The sequence below is a fragment of the Protopterus annectens genome, chromosome 9.part0 (genome assembly GCF_019279795.1).
Source record: "Protopterus annectens isolate FY-2018-M chromosome 9.part0, PAN1.0, whole genome shotgun sequence".
In the NCBI taxonomy this organism is placed as follows: domain Eukaryota; kingdom Metazoa; phylum Chordata; order Ceratodontiformes; family Protopteridae; genus Protopterus; species Protopterus annectens.
This window is the reverse complement of record NC_056743.1, coordinates 721,145,547-721,162,892: the sequence shown is the minus strand read 5'-3', so window position 1 is coordinate 721,162,892 and position 17,346 is coordinate 721,145,547. Positions and strand designations below refer to the sequence as shown.

At 46.5% G+C, this 17,346-nt stretch overlaps 1 protein-coding gene across 1 annotated transcript in view; it reads right to left on the bottom strand.

Annotated features, from left to right (window-relative positions):
* Positions 1-17,346, bottom strand: part of RUVBL2 (RuvB like AAA ATPase 2) — a 1,077,211-nt gene that overhangs the window by 609,430 nt on the left and 450,435 nt on the right. The window contains exon 7 of the mRNA XM_044083345.1: positions 5,850-5,956. Coding sequence (XP_043939280.1) covers positions 5,850-5,956 — 107 coding nt within the window. The remainder of the gene's footprint in view (positions 1-5,849; positions 5,957-17,346) is intronic.

Genomic DNA, 17,346 nt, shown 5'->3' with positions numbered 1-17,346 from the left:
CATAAATGTGCACAGCTGGTTAATTAGAAGTTATGTACTCACCATAACGTTCCATCTGAGTAGGTGTATTCATTTGTCTGCAACCTGTGGGTTATGGATCCGATATCGGATCCGAACCGGCATGGTTTACCAGCTATGGATCCGAGCTCTCAGCTCCTCCCCTCACCCATAATGCCCTGCTCTCCCTACATGACCTCAGATCGAGTTTGCCAACAGCATGAACACCTTGAAAAGGGTAACACATCATATGCAGGAAACTGAAAAGGCCAGGGGGATAGGAGGGCGGGATGTTGCAGACAAATGAATACACCTACTCAGATGGAAGCGTTATGGTGAGTACATAACTTCTAAATCTGAAGTAGGAGATTCATTTGTCTGCAACCTGTGGGACAGAGTCCCCAGCTACCTGAATCTTGGGCGCCATCATGGAAGGATATTCCGAGCACCATGAGCCAAAGGATGCTCTACCCCTAGATGTAAGATCCAACTTGTAGTGGGAAATAAAGGTATGAGATGAAGCCCAAGTGGCTGCTGCACAAATATCATCTAGAGGAATCCTAGCCTTAAAGGCGGCCGAGGTAGAGACTGACCGGGTTGAATGGGCATGTACACCCTCCGGTGCGGGCCTTCCAGAAGCTTGATAAGCCAATAAGATACATTGTAAAATCCAGCGAGATAATGAGACTTTAGAAATTGGCTTGCCCAAATTAAATTTAGCAAAGGAAATGAACAACTGGTCGGATTGCCTATGACCAGCCGTCCTGTTTAGATAAAATCTAAGTTGCCTGTGAACATCTAAGGAATGAAGCTTATATTCACCCTTGTTTTGATATTTAGGAAAGAAAACAGGGAGGTTAATGGATTGATTAATGTTAGCTTCAGAAGCTACCTTAGGAAGAAAGGACGGGTTGGTCCTGAGGTAAACACAGTCCGGATGAAAGACCAAGTAAGGAGGTTTAGCTGATAATGCTTGAAGCTCTGAGACTCTCTTGGCCTAGGTAATGGCTACTAAAAAGGTGGTCTTGAAAGATAAGAATTTCAGATCTACCGTAGCCGCCGGTTCGAAGGGGGGGGGGCGGTCAAGGCCTGGAGGACTAAGGAAAGGTCCCAAGGAGGAACCGCTTGCTTTACAGGGGGCCTGAGAAGGAAAGTACCTTTTAGGAAAATCTTACACAATTTGCAGACATCAGGGGACTGGAGTCATGACCAATATGATAATGAGAAATTGCCGCAAGTTGTACTTTGACCGTGGAACTGCTGGCCCCATCATTAAAAAGAGTGGTTAAGAAGTCAAGCACCAAAGGGAGAGGAACTGTGAAGGGGTTTAGGCCTTGCCGCTCCGCCCACAAGGAGAACCGTTTCCACTTACTACGGTAGACTTTCCTAGTGGTTGGCTTATGAGCTGCCACCAGGATGGCCTTAACAGGGGACGAAATACCGGGAGTCCTGATCAGGAGTGGAACTGGAGCAGCCAAGCGGTCAGCTTCAGGTTGTCCAGGTTCGGTGGAGATAAGCGGGATGGATGAGATATCAGATCCGGAATGGGATCTAGAATCCAAGGAGGATTCACTGAGTGAGACCTTAGGAAAGGGAACCAGATCTGTCGAGGCCAAAATGGAGCAATGAGAATCATTCTGCACCCCAACCGATAGGCTTTCTGAAGAACTTGGAGCATCAGAGGCAAGGGGGGATATCATAAAGAAGAGCGGGTGGCCAAGCATGCACCAGAGCGTCTCTTGGGGCACCTCCGGGAGGAGGTATTAGAGCGAAAAAACTGTCGCACTTGGTGTTTGAAGGAGACGCAAAAAGATCGCAACAAGGAGTTCCCCACTGTGCGAAGATGCGTTCCGCTACCTGAGTATTGAGAGACCACTCGTAAGGGGTGAGAATGGTGCGACTGAGTTTGTCCGCCAGGATGTTGGACCGACCCAGAATATGCGTTGCTATGAGAAAGCGGTTGGTGGAGATTGCCCATTCCCACACTCTCATGGCTTCTCGACAAAGGGGGTAAGACCTGGTTCCTCCTTGTTTGTTGATATACCAGACAACAGACATGTTGTCCGATTGAATCGCAATTGTTCCCAAGGGAAGAAAGGCCTGAAGTGCTAGCAACGCTAAGAGCACTGCTCTCATCTCTAGAACATTAATATGCAGTGAGGTCTCTGAATCGTTCCACGTGCCTTGAACCGTCCGGCCTGCAAAATGCACCCCCCCACCCGAGGCGGGAGGCGTCCGTGGTTACCGTGGGGAGAGGCACAAAAGGGGCGGCCTCCGTGGAGATCTGGAGAGTGTAGCCACCACAGGAGGGACCGCTTGCAAGCCTTGCTGATTGCAATGGGATGATGCATAGGAAGAGCAAGATACGACCACTGAACTAGGAGTGTCCATTGAAGGATGCGCATATTGAACCTGGCGAGAGGAAGAAGCGATATCGCTGCCGCCATGGACCCTAGGGCCCTCAGGACCAACTCCGCCGGAACTGAGCTTGAGTGGAGAATGGCCCGCACCTGGAGCTGTAGGTTTTGAACTCTGTCCGCAGTGAGGAAGGCTCTCAATCTCCTCGTGTCTAACCTGGCACCTATAAAATCTATGAACTGTGTGGGTGCTAGGTTGGATTTTTTTGTGTTTATCGTGATGCCCAGACGAGGAGCAAGATGGAGAAAGGAGTCGCGCCAAGAGAAGTAGATGCCTTGTTGGGGCGGTGAGAAGCCAGTCGTCCAGGTAGGGAAAGACCTGCACCCCCTGAAGCCTCAGGTGGGCCGCTACCACTGCTAATACTTTGGTGAACAACCTGGGGGCTGTGGTGAGACCAAAGGGAAGGACCCGGAATTGGTAGTGACTGGCTCCCAGCCGAAGCGGAGAAACCTCCTGGAGCGCCTGTCCATTAGTATATGGTAGTACGCATCCTTGAGGTCTATGGAGCACATCCAGTGGTTTTCTCCCAGAAGGGGAAGAATAGACTGCAATGTAACCATTCGGAATTTCTCCTTGGGAACTTCCAGGTTCAAGAGTGAAAGGTCTAAAATTGGTCTTAGATCCCCCGTCTTTTTTGGCACTAAAAGAACCTGGAGTAGAACCCTGATCCGATCTGGTCTGGGGGGACGGGCTGGATGGCTCTTTTCTTTAGCAGATGGCCAATTTCTGCCAAAGCGGCCTCCCACTGACCGGGTGGAACGTCGGGGAGGGACTTCAATTTTGGCATGTGACGAAAAAGGATACGGTATCCTCTGGATATGATCTGGAGGACCCAGCGGTCTGATGTTATGGACTCCCATGCCGCTAGGTGTTCCGAAAAACGTCCCCAGACTGCCTCCAGAGTGGAGCAGCCGGGCAACCCTTCAGGGCTGCTGCGCGGGCCGTTCAGAGAAGGGTTCTCTGGACCCGAAGTTCCTGGGAGCCCCTCTGCCCCTAGGGCGGCGTCCTCCCTGTCCTCCTCTGCTGAGCAAGTTCCCTCTTGGTGGCAGCCGCCATCAACATGGCATCTACCGGAGGCCCCTTACTCCAATGGGCACGATCAGCCGGGGGACTGAGAATACGGTCGGGCCTTTTTGGGATTGGCTCCACGGTGTCCGGTTCCTTCCATGCCCTGGTAGTAATGAGGTCCACCAGGGGGTCGGCAGGAGGGGACACCCAAGAGGTAGACGGGCCCACTTCAAATGCCTCCAAGAACACGGACTCGTCCGAGGAAGACTTGGGGGCAGACCCCCCCCCCCTTATGCGGAGCATTTCCATGATGTCTCCAAATGAGACATCCTCAGGGGGTGATCTTGGGGAGCCTTCCCCTTCCTCCAAGTCCGTGTCTTCTGTGAGAGACTGGGAGTCAATGTGCCTCCTTTTGCACGTATGTTTGCGGGGAACATCCTCCGGGGGGCTGTCAGAGGACTCCTCGCAAACAGTGACCTGTTCCAAGGGAACAGCTTGGGGCAAAGGAGCGGGCTGTCCCAAGGGCCGGATGGTGGAAGCCTGACCCAGTATAGATGGAGCGCGGGACGGAGCCGAAGCAAGTGCTGGGGGTCCGGAGACCCTCAACAGGGCCCTCTCCACTACATCAAACGCCGAAGGGGAGCCGACCTCGCCCAAAGGATCCGACAATCGGCTCCCTCGGATCCGAGGAGTGGATCGAGCCGGCGCCCGCGCCGGATCCGGGGACAGTGCGCCCGACACAGACGGCGCCGGCGAGCACTGATCCCCGGATCCGGCTCGGATCCAGGCTCGAGGTCGGATCCGGTACTCGAGGGCAGGGTCGGATCCGGTACCAAGTACTATCGGTGCCGACCCACCCCGCCCGGCTGCTCGGCTCCAACTGCTCCGAACCCGGGTAGCGGGTCGGAGAAGGAGCAATTGGTTTAAAGAAAGGGGTCGAGCTCCCCCCCCAGAGGGGGGGGGAGGCAAGAGCACTCCCATCTGCATCTGGGCCTAGATGAACCTTCTCATCATCCGGTCCAGATCAGCGTCTGACAAGCTATAGGTCGATCTCGACGAAGCTACTGAGGTAGGCCTTGAGTGCCTCCTAGATAGCCTCGACGGATATCGGGTCTCCTCCTCCTCAGGTCCCGGTGAAAACCACACTGGTGACCGGAGCCGAGGAGGGGGAGAACCAGCAGACAAGGAGGCCGGAGGAGAAGCCCGCTTGGCAGGCGGGGCCGAAACAGAGGTCTCGGCCCGCCGCTTATGGTGCTTCTCCCTCCGGTCCTTCCTTCTAGCTTCCCTCTCCTCCGAACCACTACAGGGAGGTTGAGTCCCAGGAGGAGGAGGGGGAGCCGGAGAGGAGGTAACCGTCGAAACGGCTCCCCCCGAAGGAGCGGAGGCCGGAGCCGAATCCGGGGGCAAAAGTCCCGCCACGACAAGCTTGGACCTCCGCTCCTTCAATGCCCTGGGGTTGAACCCTGCACAAATGGAACATCCAGAAGTGAGGTGTTCAACCCCAAGGCATCGAACGCACCGAGTGTGGCCATCAGCAGGGGAAAGCTTATGGCCACACTCGGAGCACTTAGAGAAAACAGCTTTGGGTTGTTCTGACATCCCCAAAAACTAAAAATTTACTTAAACTAAAGGTAGAAAAGTAAAGTAACTAAACACACACAACAGGCCCAAACACACACTACGCTACCAGCGAGGGGAGGGAAACTAAGTAAAAATAATATTAAACACTAGACAAGTATAACTATGTAAAAGGGAAACCTAAACTTTCACTCAACTTTCACAAAAAAACTTTAAATTTTACTAGTATAAAACTTGAAAAATTCACTTAGCTGAAGAGATCAAGAACACTAATCTGGTCACCAGCACGGCAAACTAGATCTGAGGTCATGTAGGGAGAGCAGGGCATTATGGGTGAGGGGAGGAGCCGAGAGCTCGGATCCATAGCTGGTAAACCATGCCGGTTCGGATCCGATATCAGATCCATAACCCACAGGTTGCAGACAAATTAATCTCCTACTTCAGATCTACAATTATCTGATCTCTTCTTCCTTCCTAGAACCACATGGACACAGGAAAAGTAGAGCATCTGGGAGAAGGAGGGAATGTGACAGCCACCACAGTCAACAGACCCACAGACAGAGGATCAGCACAGGAAACGGGATGGTCCTAACTGCCATTAAGAGGTCAGAAAATAAATGAAGCAGTTATTCATAATTTGCATATTCCATGCCAGTACTGTTAAAAAGCAATGCCCAACATGAGTATGCCCAGCTAAACTACGACAAAAATAATGTTATACTTGTGTTGCAAAACACCTAACACTTTCATAACAAAGTATCCTTGTGATGAGACTTACTGGTAAGGAGAACAAAAAAGACAGAAGAATTAATAAAACAGACCGTACTAGTATATGACATATTACATACCCAGCTTGGACCTTTTCTTTAGTCAAGGATTCAATCATTTTTGTTCCAAGGTCATAAATTGTCTCCATCTCTGTTGTCTTTAGTGTCAATTTACCTACTTTAGTACCCTAAAAGCAAGAAAAAAAGTACAGATATGAGATAACAGTCTACAGCTACCAAATACGCTTCTACTGTACTTAATTCTTTACAGGAAATTGTTCTCCCAACATCATCTGCCAATTAGCTGATCAAAGTAAATTGCTGTTACCTGGAACCACAGAAAGCCTTGCTGACTGCTCTCCTCTATGGTGCAGCAGTAGCATTGTTGCCTCACAGCAAGAGGTTCTTCCGTTCGATTCTCGGCTGGAGTGCGAGGAGTGCCTGCTGTGTGAAGTCTGCATGTCCTCCCCGCGGTTTGGTGGGCATTCGAAAGACATGAGTAAATGGGCATGCCTTCGTTGAAGGTTGAACGTCGAGCTGGCACCTCGGCTTTCATGAAAATCTACTGCCAATCATTAGCAGACCGGATTTCCGCTGTGGCGACCCCTAACCGGGAAAAGCCGAAAGACAACAACAACTTATCTAAAAAAAAAAAAAAAAAAAAAAACAAAGCAACCAAACAAGAGCACATAAATATTTTGACACATATGGACAGATCTCGCTGTCCCTGCACTTCAATTCTCATTTTAAACTTATGGTATCCAAAGTACTAAAGACGCTAAAACTTTCTTAAAGACTCACTCACCTCCTTACCACTGATATGTTATGGAGGTAGTTGATAGTCTCATTTTCAAACTGGATGGAATACTACCCTTTCCTCTTCACCTTAAGTAATGCTAAAAACAGGAATCTGATCCAGCAAATACTTAAAACATGTAGCTCCACAGTGCAACTCCCTCCTTCCTACAAACTCAGATTATTTTGATCTTAAAGCCTATCTTCTTTTTGTGGCCATTATCTTTAAACTACGTTTTCTAAATCTCTCCAATCCCCTTACCATCTTCTGCATTCAACTTATAAGCAATACCTACTTCACAGTTGGCAAAAATGCTACAACCTTGCTTAGACCACCATATACTTTAAAATACACAGAAATGGCTATCCGCAAACTGATTACTACTATATGGAATACCTCCTGAAATAAGAAAAGTACAGTTATGTACCTACCATAAATGTAGATGTTCGAGTGTATTCACTGTTGCAGTCATTACACTTGGGTTATCCTGCTGGCAGGCTACCCGCAGTCGGCCTGAATTCCAAAGTCCTGGTCCGCCGTCGGTTGCTGTTGCCTCTTCCCTGACGTCAGTGCGCCAGGTGTATAAAAAATGCAGCCGATGCCATTTTCTTCAGTTTTTCTTGCCCCAGATGTCAGGTGCCCCCAAAACGGTAGGCTAAAAATTCTGCTCATATAAAAGCATGCACTAACATAAACATTACCTTCATCTACAAGCAAATACACCACATAGGTTGTATAGAATAGAAAAGTACAGATAAGTCCCAGCAATGAAAGGGGGATGGTGGGAGGGTAACCTGGACTGCAACAGTGAATACACTCGAACATCTACATTTATGGTAGGTACATAACTGTACTATGTTCATCGTGTTTCACTGTTGCAGTCATTACACTTGGGTTGAATCCCAAAGCTGAGGTTGGGTGGCTGGGCCTAAATGGAATTAGGAGTGGCAATGAGGCCCTGCAGAACTACAGTGGCAAAGCCTGCTATGGATTTAGAGTAAAGAGGTAAGTGGTAGTGCTTTGCAAAAGTGTGCACTGAAGTCCAAGTTGCAGCCTCCAAAATGTCCTTGGTTGGTACTCCTCTGAGGAAGACTGCTGAAGTGGCTGTTGCTCTGGTTGAATGTGGCCTAATGCCCTTAGGCAATGATTTGCCATGTTGTGAATAGCAGAAATGAATGCAGTTGCCTATCCATTTTGAAATAGTCTGCTTTGAAATAGCTTTTCCTTGCGATCCTGCAGCATAAGCCACTAAGAGTTGCTCAGTCTTTCTGAAACCTTTAGTTTTGTCCAAGTAGAAGCGTAGCTGTCTGTGTATGTCCAAAGAATGCAGAAGTCTCTCCCCCTTATTCTGTGGGTTTGGATAAAAGGTAGGCAAATGAATGGTTTGGTTAAGAGCCACACTGGACACTACCTTACGCATAAATGTTGGGTTTGTCCTTAGAGAAACCCTGTCCGGATGGAAAATAATAAAAGGTTCCACAGCCATTAGTGCCTGTAACTCTGAGACTCTTCTTGCTGAAGTTATTGCTAGGAGCAGAGCTGTTTTCCATGATAAGTATTTTATCTCAGCTGTATTGGCTGGCTCAAAAGGAGGCAGTGTGAGCTTTTCCAAGACAAAATTGAGGTCTCATGCAGGTATTCGAGCTCTCCTTGGAGGTCTCATGTTTTTGGCCCTTCTGAGGTACTGCCTTAGCAGTAAATGTGAAAAAATAGGTGAGTCCATATTGTAATGAGCTGAAATGGCAGAGGCATGGACCTTAATTGATGAGAAGGATAGGCCTTTGTCCAGCATCTCAGTTAGGTATTGTAAAATCTGAGGAATATTTGGTACAAGTATGTCCATTCCTTGTGCCTGGTTCCAAGCACAGAATCTCTTCGATTTTTCTGCATAAGATTTTCTGGTGCTAGGCCTCCTGGCCTCCAAAATAACATCCATAACTGCTTTAGAGAGGGGTGTGTTCTGAATGGTTACATTATCCGCCATGCAGCCAGATTTAGGGTTCTGAGTTGGCTGTGTAGGATCTGATCGTTTTGTTGGGTCAGCAAATGAAGAATTTGAGGTAATGTCCAGGCTGGACCTTGAGACAAGCTCTTTAGGATTGGGTACCAGTGCTGGTGTGGCCCGTCTGGGGCATCATTTTTGGCTTCTCTTGTCTGACCTTTAGGAGTACCTTGGTGAGGAGAGGCAGTGGAGGAAAGCCATATACTGTAAGGGTTTTCCAGCTGAATGATAGGGTGTCCACTTTCCATGCTTGTTTGTGATAAGTTCTTGTGCAGAATCTCTGAAGTTGGCAGTTGTGAGGGGAGGCAAATAGATCTATGTCTGGGCATCCCCATTTCCTTCTCATCATGCTGAAGATTTGTGGATCTAGTTTCCACTCGTGAGGATCCATGAGGTTTCTGTTTAGTTCATCTGCCAGAGTATTTGTCCTTCCTGGCAGGAATTGTGCTTGCAGATGTACTTGATAAGTCAATGCTGTGTTCCACAAAGTCATGGCTTGTTTGCAGAGGGGGTAGGAATATGTGCCCCCTTGCTTGTTCATGTATCACATGACTGTAGTATTGTCCGTCTTTATCAGCAGTTGTCCTGGATGAAGTAGATCTTTGAAGGCTGTCAGGGCATTCTGCACAGCTAGCATCTCTTTTTGATTGATATGAAGATGCATTTGGCTTGTGGGCCATGTGCCCTGAATACAGTTTCCTGCCATGTGGGCCCCCCAGGTATAATCTGATGCATCTGTTGTTAGTGTATGCCTGGCTGTGGGTAAAGTGAATGGCTGTCCTTTGTTGTGGTGACAGGCCTGTGCCCACCATCGAAACTCCTGTTGCTGGCAGGGAATTAGGGTAATTAATGTTTCCAGGCTGTGACAATGTTGAGTCCAAACACTTTTTAGGTACCATTGTAGTTTCCTCATATGCAGTCTTGCATATGGAATTAGCAGAATGCAGGATGCCATGAAGCCAAAGCCTGCAGAATTTTTCTTGCAGATAACTGGGTCTTTGTTGCCATCACTTCGAAGTAAGAAGTCAGTTGCCTTTGTTTGTCTGGCGTGAAATAAGCCATCTGGGCAGTTGTATTTAAGCTTACACCCAGGAATATTATCTCTTAAGAGGGTAACAGTTTTGATTTATTTTCGTTCACTGTGTACCCTAGGCAAATTAGTAATCTTTTTACAAACGCCAGATGCTTCAGTAGAATGTCCTTGTTCTCTGCTTGAATAAAGCAGTCATCCAAGTAAGGATATATTTGTATTCCTCTTTGTCTGAGAAATGCAATTACTGGTGCCAGGCATTTTGTGAAGACTCTGGGCGCAGTAGATAAGCCAAAGGGCAGTGCAGAGAATTGGCAGTGCATTAAGCCAGCTATGAATCTGAGGTATCTTCTGCAAGATTGTCTGATTGGGACATGCAGGTATGCCTCTTTGAGGTCCAAACTTACAAGCCAAGCCTTCTTGCCCAGCATGGGCAGAAGCTGCTGCAGAGTCAACATTTTGAATTTTGGAACGTCCAGAAAAGTGTTTAGAATAGACAGGTCCAGTATTGGTCTCCAGGCTTTGTCCTTTCTGGGTACCAAGAAAAGTCTTGAGTAAAATCCTTGTCCCTGCTCTTGCTGTGGTACTCACTGAATAGCCCTCATCCATGAGGGATGAAACTTGCTTTTGTGCCTCTGCCCATTGATTGTGTGGCAGGTCTGGCATACCTTTTGTCTATGGAAGGGTGTGAAAGTGGAACCTGTAGCCCTGAGACACTATATTCAAGACCCATTTGTCCTGGGTGATCATGTGCCAATTTTGTGAAAAAAGTGCTAGTTTTCCCCCTAAGGGTGCTGCCAACAGATAAGTGCTTGGCATTGGCAGAGGAAAGTCATTGGGACTGTTTCCTGTATGGCTGTGCTTTGTCTTCTCAGCTTTTGGAGGTAGAAGCACCCCATTGTTTAGGCCTGTATGAGCCTTGGGGCTGGGTCTGCCTCTAGGACATCTGTATCTGCCTCTTTGTGGCCTGTCTGACACTGGAAAGGACCAATTCTTAGAAGGCCAGTTCCTGCTAAATCTGGGTGGCTGTACCTGTTGGAAATCCTTAACTGTCTGCATAGATTTCGCTTTATCCTCCATTTTCTTCAACACCTCTTCTGCCTTAACACCAAACAAAATATCATGCTGTAATGGAGCATCCAATAATTTTGCTTTAACAAGATCAGGCAGATTCTGTTCCTTTAATCAAGCATGCCTTCTAATGACAGAACCTGTAACAGCGGCCCTGCAAGAGGCCTCCAGTGAATCAAAACCACATTGCAAAGTATGCTTTCCCACTTGTTCAGCTGCATGCAATAAATCCTGCATTTCCTTGTTATCAGAACATTCAGAATTTGTCAACATTTTCTGTTTTAGCAGTGACATTAAGTATTGCTGATATTTAAGCATATGGAACTGACAATTTAAAGCCCTTATAGCCAAGGTAGCAGAAGTGTAAACTTTTTCCCCATCTGTCCAGTGCCCCAGAATCCCTATCAGAGGGGACAGTTTTTTTTGCAGTGGAAGCCTTGACCCCTTTGGGACCCTGAGATATAGTTTCTGGGTCAGCAGCAGGGTTTTTATACAGAAATTTATGAGAGTCTGGAACCCTGTAGTATCTGTCTGGCTTAACAGGTGCAGGGGATAAAGAGTCAGGAGACAGGCCGGACTCTGAAAATACATCATCTACAATGTCTAGAACAGGTGGAATAGCAAGAGGTCTGTGCTGAGGTAGTAAAAGAAAGTCTCTGAGCTTTTTCTTAGATTCTGAGTAATCTTGGCTCTCCCAGTGAAAATGCTCCCTCATGGTATGTAGGGTTTCCCCAAAAGAATAATCCTCAGGAGGAGAGGCTGAAGGAATAGATTCTTCAGCATCAGAATCCTCATAGGGAGGAAGAGAGTATCCCTGTTCAGAAGAGGAGTCAGAGAAAATGGAAACCTGATCAGAAGATTCATATTCTGTCTCTTGGAGGGGGATGGGAACCCCTGATCAAAGTAATTAGGTCTTCAGCCATTTTAAGCATCTGTTTTTTAGCCATGGAAGTTTGTCCAGGAGAATGCTGTGCTTGTTTCTTTGTCTTTAGAGCTGTTTTAGTCTTTGCGTTTGAAGCTGAGATTGGCTTGAAATATAACTGTGTAGGTCTGAAAACACCCTCAGAAGCCGATGCCTGCTCAGCAGCTCTGGACTCATCTGAGGGAATAGTTTCCGAGTGTCCAATACCTTGAGTATCCAGAGGCCTAGTCGGCTCCACGTGGGAGTCGGAAGCGGCCTGTGGATCTGAGGTAGTGGGCATCAGGGGCTGCAAAAGTGCCTCACTGAGAACCGGCGACTGGCCTAGCGGAGGCCTCGTCGTCCGTTTTGGACCTCGGATGCCTGTCCTTTTCCTTGCGCTTTTTATAAACTCCAGTCTTCGGCTGTTCCAACGGCATTATATAATTAAATCTTCGGCCAAAGTAATGAAAGGCAAAATCGTACCGACGCTTAATAGTGCGTTGGTTAAATCTAGCACAAAACCGACAGCTAGCAACGTCGTAGTCAGGGCCTAGGCAAGGAATACAGTAAGAATGAAAATCCTTATGAGGTATTTGCTTCCCACAAGAAACATAATTGTTAACTTTTTCTGACATCGGTCTGGAGTTTCCCCAATGGGGTACTTAGCTTTAATGAAGACTTCGGATCTGAAATTCGATTTTGAAAATCTCAGGAGTCTGCCGACTGGCACTTGCAAACTGCTTTTGCTTCGGGCACCGCACGGCAAGAAATACTGAAGAAAATGGCGTTGGCTGCATCTTTTATACCCCTTGCGCACTGACGTCAGGGAAGAGGCGACAGCAACTGACGCTGGACCAGGACTTTGGAATTCAGGCCAACTGCGGGTAGCCTGCCAGCAGGATAACCCAAGTGTAATGATTGCAACAGTGAAACACGATGAACATCTCCCTTATTTCGTCTTTCAAGCACTCTCTAAGAGATACAATTTCAAGTTAATGCAAATGCTTTGATAAAACCTCCTTAGCACTTATGGTCACAGTCTATCAGACTTTATATTTTACCAATAAGGCCTTCCATTTTAAGCCGGTCTCTAAAACCATTGTACATGATGCAAATGTTTAATGGTGTTTTGAAAACTACTCAATCCCATTTTCTAAAAACTAATGAGCCTTGAACTATGACTTTAATGGCATACTGCCATATTCCAAACACTGTGGGAATTACTGGCATTGCCCATAGTTGTCATGGTTTGATAACAAAGACACAGCTCAAGTGCTCAAATAAATCTAGTCATGGAGTAACCAAGCTTTACTCACAAACAGCTCTGGATTACTCTGTTTCCACTATGAGTCATCAAACTTCAAAAAGTACAGTTTTGTACCTACCATAAATGTAGATGTTCGAGGATCCACATTGCTGCAGTCCTAACCATTGGGTAGTCCGCTGTCCAGTCGGCCCGAATACCAAAGTATATGGCTGACGTCGGTCAAGGCGCATTAGACTGATGTCAGGACGTCAGGGTACTAATGCGCATGACCGACGTCATATCCTCAGTCTTTTCTTGCCCCAGATGTCAGAAGACCCTAAAAAGACAAAGCCCAAACCAAAACACCAAAAACCCTGCACCAAACATATATACAATATATACAAATGCACAAGAATATATATATATATATATACTAGCACACGCCACCATCCCTAAACACAGAGGGGAAGGAGGGAGGAAATTGGACTGCAGCAATGTGGATCCTCGAACATCTACATTTATGGTAGGTACAAAACTGTACTATGTTCTTCATTCCACATTGCTGCAGTCCTAACCATTGGGTAGAATCCCAAAGCAGAGGTAAGGGAGGCTGGCAAATCATAAGGAAGCAGGAGCTGTCAACATGCCTTGCAAAATAGCTGTGGCAAAACCAGCCCTAGATTTAGAGTAGAGAGGAAGATGGTAATGCTTAGAGAAAGTATGCACTGAACTCCAAGTAGCTGCCTCCAAAATATCCTTAGTTGCCACCCCTTAGAAATGCTGTTGAAGTGGCAGTAGCCCTAGTGGAATGAGGCCTAATCCCAGCTGGAATCTCTTTGCCATGATGGGAGTAACAAAATGAAATGCAAAACCCAATCCACTTAGAAATAGTTTGTTTAGACACAGGCTTGCCCTGAGAACTCAAAGCAAAAGAAACAAACAACTGCTGAGACTGCCTGAAATCCTTAGTCCTGCTTAAATAATAACGCAACTGCCTATGGACATCTAAAGTGTGCAAAATCTTTTCCCCTTATTTTGGGGATCTGCATAGAAAGTAGGCAAATGAATAGTTTGGTTTAACGCCACACTAGAAACCACCTTAGGCATAAAGGAAGGATTAGTACGTAATGATACCCTATCCTTATGGAAAATCAAAAGGGCTCTACTGCCATAAGGGCCTGCAATTCAGACACCCTTCTTGCAGAAGTAATAGCCAACAGAAAAGCAGTCTTCCATGACAAGTATTTCAATTCAGCAGTAGCCGCAGGCTCAAAAGGTTGTAGAGTAAGTTTTTCCAACACAAAATTGAGATCCCAAGCAGGAGTAGGAGCTCATTGGGGTCTTATATTCTTTGCCCCTCTAAGAAACTGCTTGAACAAAGGATGCGAAAACAATGGTGGGTCACAATCATAGTGAGCTGAAATTGCTGCAGCATGAATCTTAATGGAAGAGAAGGACAAACCTTTGTCCAATAACTCAGTAAGATATTGAAGAGCCACACTCAAATTAGGCTCAGAAATCTCCAAATTCTTTGCTGTACTCCAAAATAAAAATCTCTTCCATTTTTCTCGTACACTTTCCTTGTACTAGGTCTTCTAGCTTCCATAATCACATTTAAAACTTGTTGAGGAAGTTGAGACCTGCTGTGTTTCAACACAGAATATGCCAGGCTGTTAGATGAAGAGAGTGAAGCTTGACATTGAGCAGGTGACCGTCCTTCTGAGATAACAGATGTGGAATCAAAGGTAAAGGCCATGGAGGCTTCCTTACCAGACTCCTTAGTAGTGGGTACCAGTGTTGCCGAGGCCAATCTGGAGCTATTAAAATCATCCTTGGCTTGTCTTGTCTTACCTTTAAGAGCACCTTTGGAAGAAGAGGCAGAGGTGGAAAGGCATACACATGAAGATTTTTCCAACTGAAAGAAAGAGCATCCACTTTCCAAGCTGTGTGATGAAACCCCTTTGTGCAAAACTTTGGCAGCTGGTGGTTTAGTGGAGAAGCGAACAGATCTATGTCTGGAGTTCCCCATGACACTGTCAATTTCTGAAATACATGAAGATCCAGTTTCCACTGTGGGGATCCATGATTTGTCTGCTTAACACATCTGCTAAGGAGTTCTGTGCTCCGCAGAAACCTTGCCTGAAGAGTTAGTTGCAAGCTGAGCGCAGTCTCCCATAAAATCATTGCTTGCCTGCATAGAGGATAAGAATGTGTTCCCCTTGTTTGTTGATGTACCACATGACAGTTGTGTTGTCTGTTAGAATCAACACCTGCCCTGGAAGAAGTAACTCCTTGAAAGCCATTAATGCAAACTGGACTGCTAACATCTCCTTCATGTTGATATGTAGATGCTGTAGTCTGGCAGGCCACTTGTCTTGTATCCACTTTCCATTTAGATGAGCTCCCCAAGCAATGTCCGAGGCATCTGTCGTTAAAATCTGACTCGCCTCTGGCCGGGTCACAGAGAGTCCCTTGTTTAGGTGACATTCCTGAGCCCACCACAAAAATTCTTTTTGAAGGCAAGGTATTATTTGAATGACAGTGTCCAAATCCTGGCAGTGCTGTGTCCATACATTTTGAGATACCATTGCAGCTTCCTCATATGCAGTTTGGCATTGGGAAGCACCAGAATACAAGATGCCATGAACCCTAATGCTTGAAGGACTGTCCTTGCAGTCAGCACGGACTGATGAGATAGTTGATGGAAGTAAAGGGATAGACTCTTTTGTTTGTCCGGGGTTAAAAAGGCCATCTGGGCTGTGTATTCAGTCTCACACCCAGAAAGCACATGTCTTGAGAGGGTACTAGACTGGACTTTATTTCGTTCACAGAATACCCTAGGCATCTTAGCACTGCTATAACATATTCCAGATGCTGTAGAAGGTCTTCCTTTTCTTGAGCCAGAATCAGGCAGTCGTCCAAGTAAGGATAGATTTGAATTCCTTTTAGCCTGAAGTAAGCTATCACTGGAGCCAGAACCTTTGTGAATACTCTGGCAGTAGATAAGCCAAAGGGCAATGCAGAGAACTGATAATGAGAATTTCCAGCTCGAAACGCAGATACTTCCTGCAACTTAGTCTTATAGGCACATGAAGGTAAGCTTCCTTGAGATCTAAAGTTACCATCCAGTGATCTTTGCCCAGCAGAGGTAAAAGCTGTTGTAACGTCAACATCTTGAACTTGGGAATGTCCAGATAAGTGTTGAGGATAGATAAATCCAAAATTGGTCTCCACGTGTTCCCCTTCTTTGGTACTAGGAACAGGCGAGAATAAAATCCTAGGCCCCTTTCTGATACAGGGACTGGCTGAATGGCCCCTATTTGGAGTAACAGAGAAATTTGCTTGTGAGCCTCTTTCCTTTGTGGAGGAGGAACGTCTGGCATGCCTTTGAAAGGGGCCAATGTATGGAAATAAAACCTGTAACCGTGGTGAATGATATCCAACACCCATCTGTCTTGAGTAATTAAATCCCAATTTTCTTTGAAAAGAGACAGTCTTCCTCCCAAAGGAGCTGCCAGACGAGAATCTACTGGCAGCTGAAAAGGCAGGTCATTGGGTCTGTTTACGAAAGGACTGACCCCTGCCCTCACCAGAAGTCTGAGCAGGTGAACACCCTGTTCTAGGCCTAAAAGAACCTTGAGCTCTGCCCCTACCACGTCTAGACCTACCCCTAGACTGGGAATCATAAGCAGGATATGTCCATCCCTTAGTAGGCCAATTTCTACTAAACTTGGTGGCTGCACCTGCAAAAATCTTTAACAGTTTGCATAGACTTAGCTTTGTCCTCCATTTTCTTTAAAACTGCTTCCACAGGCGAACCAAACAACACATCAGACTGTAAAGGAGCATCCAAAATCCTTGTCTTAACATGCTCAGCTAAATTCTGATCCCTCAACCAGGCATGCCTGCGAAGAACAGAACTAGTGGCAGCCACCCTCGAGGAGGCCTGTACAGCATCAAAACCACATTGCAAAGAATGCTTACCCACTTGTTCAGACACATGAACTAAATCCAGCAACTCTTTACACTCAATACCTTCCGCCAAAGCATCCACCTTAGATTTCAATTGTGAAAGGAGATAATTTTGATATTTTAGCATGTGAAACTGACAATTCAACGCCCTCATGGCTAAAGTGGAAGAAGTATACACTTTCTTTCCCCATCTATCCAAAGCCCTTGCCTCTTTATCAGTGGGAACAGGGTTTTTAACAACAGAGGCCTTAACACCTTTAGGTCCCTGAGAAACAGTTTCCGGGTCTGCCCTAGGACTCTTAAAAAGATACTTATGAGCTTCAGGCACCCTATAGTACCTATCAGGTTTAACAGGAGCAGGAGGCAAAGAATCAGGATTCAGGGAAGCCTCTGTTCAACACAGGAGGTATAGCTAAGGGCCTATGCTGGGGTAAAAACAAGAATTCCCTAAGCCTTTTCCTGGAATCAGAGTAATCTTGGCCTTCCCATTTAAAGTGCTCCCTCATGGAATGCAGAGTCTCTGAAAATGAGAAATCCTCAGGAGGAGAAGCTGTAGGAGT